The sequence below is a fragment of the Pyxicephalus adspersus genome, chromosome 4 (genome assembly GCF_032062135.1).
Source record: "Pyxicephalus adspersus chromosome 4, UCB_Pads_2.0, whole genome shotgun sequence".
Classification (NCBI taxonomy): domain Eukaryota; kingdom Metazoa; phylum Chordata; class Amphibia; order Anura; family Pyxicephalidae; genus Pyxicephalus; species Pyxicephalus adspersus.
Genome location: NC_092861.1, coordinates 1193207 through 1200469, shown reverse-complemented (window position 1 = coordinate 1200469; position 7263 = coordinate 1193207). Strand labels below are relative to the sequence as shown.

At 46.2% G+C, this 7263-nt stretch overlaps 1 protein-coding gene across 1 annotated transcript in view; it reads left to right on the top strand.

Annotated features, from left to right (window-relative positions):
- The window catches only part of LOC140327958 (L-gulonolactone oxidase-like), a gene marked incomplete at its 3' end in the record, with an annotated part of 32767 nt that extends 26766 nt beyond the window's left edge, over positions 1-6001 (top strand). The window contains 4 exon segments of the mRNA XM_072407203.1: positions 2997-3146; positions 3485-3649; positions 5067-5157; positions 5805-6001. Coding sequence (XP_072263304.1) covers positions 2997-3146; positions 3485-3649; positions 5067-5157; positions 5805-5933 — 535 coding nt within the window.
- Positions 6002-7263: the final 1262 nt, after the last annotated feature.

Genomic DNA, 7263 nt, shown 5'->3' with positions numbered 1-7263 from the left:
GTGTCAGTTACATTTGCAGCCTTATGGTAACCCGCAGACAGGAGTGCTTCTGTCACATGGTCGGCTCATTGCCTCTCCTTTAGAAATGTGAATAGAATGGAGGATGGTAGGTGGGATTGGTCGCTGGGATTGGCCGCTGCTGCAATCTTTATAGGCAAAGGGAACCCCCAGGCAGCGCAGACCTCAGCGAGTTTATTTGGCAGCTTGAACCCTAATGACTCCTCAAAAGAAATCACCGCTGAACATCACGCCGAATGAACCCGCAAATTGTCTGCGCTTTCCACTAGTCATTCTGGGAAATGGCTGTAATAAAAGAATGGTGATCGGCATCTGTTACTGCAGCTCTAGGCTATTACCTGGGCATCAGAAACATTCAAAGCTTTAATAGGCCTCTCAGCATGCAAAGCCGGAGTTCCCCACCCTGGGACTGCGGTGTCTGGGTGGTTAGAAGTGTTGGTTTGCACCTTTGTGTCCTTTACATCATCCTTCTCCCCCATGCCCAATACTTACCCCCCTCCACCTCCACCCGGATCATTTCTTCCATCTTTTATTATTCTCTGTCTTCTCCTCATTCACCTCTGTAGCTACAGCCATTGTGGAGCCATTATTCTTTAAATAGGCATTGAAATTGTAACTTCTTCCCTGCTTCTTTATATTGCAGCAGAATCTTAGCAGCTGGCCAGCCAGATGCTTCTAAGCTGTTAGAAACCAACTGGAATTGACCTGAGAGCATTTGTTTTGATCTTTGAGAATGAATTACTTCACAGTGCAAGCAGCTAGAGAGGTCAGGGGCGCCTTGTTTTACAGATCTGTCACTGCTTGTTTAATGCTCTTAGTCTGGACACCGGGGAATTATTCACCCAGCACCTTAATGAGTGAATTTGTTTCTTTCTTTGAAAAGCAGTATAAAAAAAATACAGGTGTGGGTATAACCAATCATTTTTTGTGGTGGGGTAACAGGGGCGTGGCAGGGGCATGTCCATCCCTACATTTTTTTAATCATTGTCCCCTTTCTATTAATCTCGGAACATTGGCTGGTATTTCAGAGCTTCATGTCGGCTTATTATCCCCGGGTAGCCTCACAGCACATCCACGGCCTGGTAATTGATGTAAACAAGTCTATAAAGAATTTACCACAAAACACAGAATAAAATGATGATAGAAGAAGCTGCACATAATACAAAGAATTCACACAAAAGCAATGCCCATGTGCAGCTCAGGGCACATTTTTAGCACGCCTTGGTGCTTGGTTTTGTTTTGTTCACACTGTATCAAACTGGTGACTCCATGGAACTCCAAAATCATTGTTTTTTGTTTTTGTCTTTGCAATGGCAGGTTTATAGTTTAATACCTTTATTCATGCCCACTATTGAAGACTGATTCCTTCTAATTTTCCTCCAGTGATTGTTCTCTACACTCAGTTCTCATAGAAGTCAATGGACATTTATGCTTGGTGCACTGATGCCCTCCTGTGGCCAGTTGGCAGTATGACATACATCTGTCTACTCATCACTGCCAGCAGAGGAAATAACTTCTAATAATAATTTGCATCTAAAATGTTCTCATAAAAAGCAGGGGATAGTAAATGTATCCTCAGGTTATTACACAAATGTACCAACATAAAACCGTGACATCTGAATATCAATGCAAACCAATTGCTTCGCCTTCGCTTTACAATCCTCTGCAGTACATAACATTTATTTGTAGTTTGCTCCGCCATTAAAATAAATCAGAATTATACAGAGCACAAAGAGAGAGAATGGAAAGGAAGCCTGATAATAAAATGACTAAAACCCATCTTTATAAACAGCCCGACACCCAAAATGTACAAAAAACTGCTGGAGGGGGCGGAGACCAGACCAGTCATCCTGCGCCAGCAGACAGAGCTGCAGTGACCGGTCTGTATTACAGGAAGTTCCTGCACAGAGGGTTATTATTATCACAGCACATATATGGAATCTCCCAAACTATTGATTTATTATTTAGTTTTAAATTCACAAGGAAGAGGCTGCCACGCCGCCGTGTCCTTGTTGTTGGCTGGGATTACAGCCATCAGGATAGATGATTAGAAATCAGTGACTTTTATATTTTCACATCAATCTTCTATCCTTAGAAATGAAGAAAATGTTTCTGTTACTTCTCCCCGCTGGGTATTTCCAGCCATGTCTGGGGATTCTCAGACTCTTTCTTGGGCCCCAGGACAGTGACAGATGCCTCTGCAGATGACGGGTCCCACGTCTCCCCCCAGGGACTCATTAGGGAAAATGTCATTTTATTATGATTCATAAAATTAACATGCTGAGCGTCCGGGAATTCCAAGTTTTCATGGATGGCTGGACTTCAGAGGATGCCACTGCTCACCTCCCGGAAAAAGCTTCTTTCCTGGGTGACAATGACCCCACGGAGAGAAAACAGGTCGGGGGGTCTGACTTCACTGGCAACATGCTTGCTTGGGTGAATGGGAGTAATAAACTCAGTGCATTACAATGACAAATAGATGAATAGGTCAGCGTTGGCAGATTCCTCCCCTCTCTTCTCCCTCCTCACTCTTCTCCCCTCTTTTCTTCCTCCTTTCCCCTCTTCCGTCTCCCTTTTCATTCTCCCCTCTCCCCTCTCTTCTTCGCTCCCCCCTTTTATTCTCTCCTCTTCTCTTCTCCCTCCTATTCTCTCTCCTCTCCTAATTCTCCTCCCCTCTCTCTCTCTCCTCTCCCCTCTTTCCTCTCCTAATTCTCCTTTCCCCTTCCTCCTCTCCCCTCTTCTCTCTCTCCCCTCCTCTGCCCCATCTCTCCTAATTCTTCTTTCCCCTCTTCTCCCTTCTCCCCTCCTTGCCCATCTATCCTCTCCCCTCCCCTCTCTTCTCCCCTCTCTCTTCTCCCTCCTGTCCTCTCTCCTCTCCTAATTCTCCTTTCTCCTCTCTCTCCTCACTCTTCCCATCTCTCCCCTCTCTCCTCTCCCCTTCTGATCTGTGTTGATGGAGTTATGTTTTTCCCTTGCAGCACTTTCATATCCAGCCTGGTCCCCCCCATAAACCGATTCTTCTTCTGGCTGCTGTTCCGGGGCAGAAATGAGCGCGCAGACATCAGCTACAAAGTCTTTAACTTCGACTGTCTCTTCAAGCAGCACGTCCAGGACTGGGCCATCCCCATGTAAGTGCGGCTCATACAATGGTCACATACCTACGTCTTATGGGGCCAATATGGGGTTATATATAATGGGGCTCTGGGGGGAAATATGCATTTCAGCTCCGTGTCGCCTCTGTAATTCCAAGATCCTCTGGAGAAAGAGGAGAACCTGGGTCCTTTCCCAGTTTGCCCCCCGAAGCTGAACCTGCCAGTATTTGTTGTTCCTGTCGTAGGGTGGCAACACAGCCTGCACTGTTGGTCAATGGAGGAGGAGTGTTGCCACCCTGGGGTTGCCATTGATGTTCTCCCTCCAGTGCCGCCATCCTTGTCTTCGGATTACGCCTATATTTTATATCTCACAGAGAGAAGACCAAGGAAGCATTGATGCAGCTGAAATCCTGGTTGGAGAAGAACCCACACGTGGTGGCCCATTTTCCTGTAGAAGTCCGCTTTGCGCAAGGTGATGACATTTTACTGAGCCCGTGCTACAACCGAGACAGCTGCTACATGAACATCATTATGTACAGGTGAGGCTCCCACATCCTGGGCAGGGTACAAGAAGTAGGCGAATGTTTGGCCAATCCTGTCCTTCCACATATTCATTCATTGCCTGGGTCAATATATAAGGGTCAATCCACCAATCCATCCATAGTCTGGAGAAATATATGGGGCTTCCATGGCCTGGTGAGGCTTCCTATGGTAAAAGTGGACACACCACCTGTAGAGAAAGGAACCACTTACCTCTAGGGCGGTGAGAAGATGTGTGAGGCGGGGAGCATTCTCCTTTTTATCCACCTACTGGTCCCCCATCAACCTTAGGGCAAAGCTGCCATGTTGTATGAGGACAAACACAAGCAAACTTAAGAATATTCAAGAACAAAAATTAGTGCACTGTAAAAATGGAAGAGCAGAAATATCACCCTTGGACAGGAAGTAAGGACAATAGAACACCTTCTACTCTACTCCGCTTCATCATGTAGCTAGAGGTGTTCTGTAGTCTACATACTGGTGAGGCCATTGGTGGGTTTCCACTAGACAGTAGGATTGTATCTATCGGTGGCAGTCGGTAAAACAAGTTTTACCCATATAAGTCCTTTCATATAAGCTTATCCCCATATTGTCACAATTAATCCAGGAAGGGTCAATCTGGCAAACCAGGGCCCACCAAGGGAAATGGTGGAGGGCTCCCCAGAACACAATTTCGTAAGGCAGCAGTTGTCAGGAGCCTGAAAAAACTAATCTTGGGGTTGGGGCAGCAAACAAGGAAATTCACCTTAGAGATGGAGAGGAAGGTTTTCTAGGTTGCCCCAGGACCTCCAGAGATGGAGATCCACCACTGCTTTTGGTTTGATGGTGGGATTCTCTTCAGTTTGAGCTACAAACCGATCATTATATCTACGTAACACTTCATCTGCAGATCTTCTACGGACCAGGAGCGAATGTTTAATTAGGCTTTTGTTGATGGCTTGGCACGTTCCTGGCATCATTTAGGATCTTCAAGTTTTCGGCTTGACGTTTGAAGATCGTTCTGCCATTATGGGGGTCCTGACAATTGTCAATTGGATGGAATGCGTAGGAGTTATGTTCTAATTTTCATCCTTTCTTCATTGAAGTTGGGACTGAAAAACATTGTCCTTATATTGTCCTTTGGTATAAAGTTGTTCAATGTAAATGACCGGGGGGGCTCTCCTTCTCTGTGGCCGAAGAATTCAGATTCAGCCTCAGCTTACCGAAATGCTTCTAAGATCTAGAAAATGGAGGTTTTTTTGCCTTCCTCTTGATCAAATGTTGATTTTAGGTTGTGAATTTCTTTTTGGAATTCAGCTACTACAGCCCTTTATAAAATATTTTACAATGGTGAAAAAACCAACACCCATAGCTGAAGACCATACACATATTATAAGGATAAAAGAATCATTTTAATAATAGGAATTTATTTTCCAGGCCATATGGAAAAGACGTCCCTCATGCAGAATACTGGCTGGAATATGAGAAGATAATGAAACGCGTTGGAGGACGACCCCACTGGGCTAAGGTAACACAAGGGGTTATAGGGACAGAGGGGGACATCCATGTGAGCTGTCCATGTGTACCGCCATACACCCATTCACCCATCATACTCTGCATACGTAAAGCACAAAGATTTCGGTTCCTCTCAGATACAGGATTCCTTCCTAACACACAATAAAAGCAGAGTGAAGTTTTACCTCCCCTTCTTCTCATATACTTACTTCAACCAATTCCGGAAACTTCTTAGCATGATGAGCTTGTGACTTCCTCTCAATCATGTGACAACAATGCTGCCCAGTCATTGGCCCAGTGCTGTCACATGAGGGCAGGGAGGGAGTCATTACCCCTGTGTAAGCTTTAATGAGTCGGCTTGGAGCTTACACTGTCTATTCTCCCGAATCCTGACAAGTAAGGGTATGATAAGGGAGATGAGGGACATAAGTGACCAAATACTTCATAGGCACTGGGTTATCCCTTTACAAGTTCCACATTAAGGGTTCAATACCTTCTAAATGTTTCTTCCTTTGTTAGAAAAATCTCCTAATGCTGGGGGCTCAGCCTGGTGCTATCTGCCATTGAGCTTCATAACCTGAACCTACCTGAACCCCAGCATTGGATTCACACCTTTCAATGTGACCATAACTTCAATCCAGATCTCTGTTCTCATCCTAGGCTCACACTTGTACCCGTAAAGACTTCGAGAAGATGTATCCCGGATTCAACAAATTCAAAAACATGAGAGAGAAGCTCGACCCAACGGGGATGTTCCTCAACCCTTACCTGGAAAAAGTCTTCTATTGAAAATTGATAAAGACTTACCGACAATAACTTCAGCCAATCATCCATCCGTTACATCAGTACCCCATACAGTGGGTGGGCATGGGCAGGTAGTGTGAGGATTGGCATATCCATGGGGGTGACAGTCTCCAGGAAGAAGTGGGTGGGCATGGGCAGTTAGTGTGTGGATTGGCATATCCATGGGGGTGACAGTCCCAAGGAAGAAGTGGTTGGGCATGGGCAGTTAGTGTGAGGATTGGCATATCCATGGGGGTGACAGTCTCCAGGAAGAGGTGGGTGGGCATGGGCAGGTAGTGTGTGGATTGGCATATCCATGGAGGTGACAGTCTCCAGGAAGAGGTGGGTGGGCATTGGCAGGTAGTGTGTGGATTGGCATATCCATGGGGGTGACAGTCTTCAGGAAGAAGAGGTCGGTGGGCATGGGCAGGTAGTGTGTGTGGATTGGCACAGCCTTGGAAGTGACAATCTCCAGGAAGAAGAGGTAGGTGGGCATGGGCAGTTAGTGTGTGGACTGGCACAGCCTTGGAGGTGACAATCTCCAGGAAGTGGTGGAGGGAGAAGAGCAGCAGTAAATATCCCTAAGGTGAGGTGAGTGGGCATGGACACATAGTAATTGTATTGGCACAGCCTTAGAGGTATAAATCTGCAGGAAGAGGTGGATGGGTATGGGCAGGTAGTGTGTGGAGTGTTGCCCTGTTACTCCTCAAGTTTCCTGAGGCAACAACTAAAGATGTTAGCGGCCACCTATGTCTGCCAAGGGGTGTTTTCTGGGGGGTCTCCTGTGACTGCCGTATCTTTGTGGTGTTGCTCTCTCTTCCCTCAATTGTGCAGTTGCAGGGCACAGAGGAAACCTAGGCACATCCGCCAGCAGAGAGAGGAGCCAATATTGCTGGCACAAACATGAAAAGGTGGTGGATTAATGGCAGTCCCTAACAACTTCTACCACTTTATTGCTGTTCTGGGTTCTGGTGGCCCCATCCAATGTAAAGCCAGGAAGAGGAAGCCAATGGTGGAAGAGCACCCTTTCCGGCTCTGTGTACAACAGTGAGAGGCCAGACAGCAGTATTAAAAAGGGCCCTAAAGACCTCTGCAGCCCCTGTTCTTACTCCATTATCCATAGGAACCATGTAAGTCAGTGACTTTTCCTTTGGCAGAAAACACAACCCTCAAACATTGCTGAAGCCGGTTCACAGTCTCTGTTCTTATTTTCGGAATTTGCCTGCTCCTCCTTGGCCTAAGCTTCTTGTTCAGAAAATATTCTTTGGTTGATATGCATGTTTGAGAGCTACTCATCGTGTTCCTATAATATTCCAGCCTGTAGACTGTGAAGGCC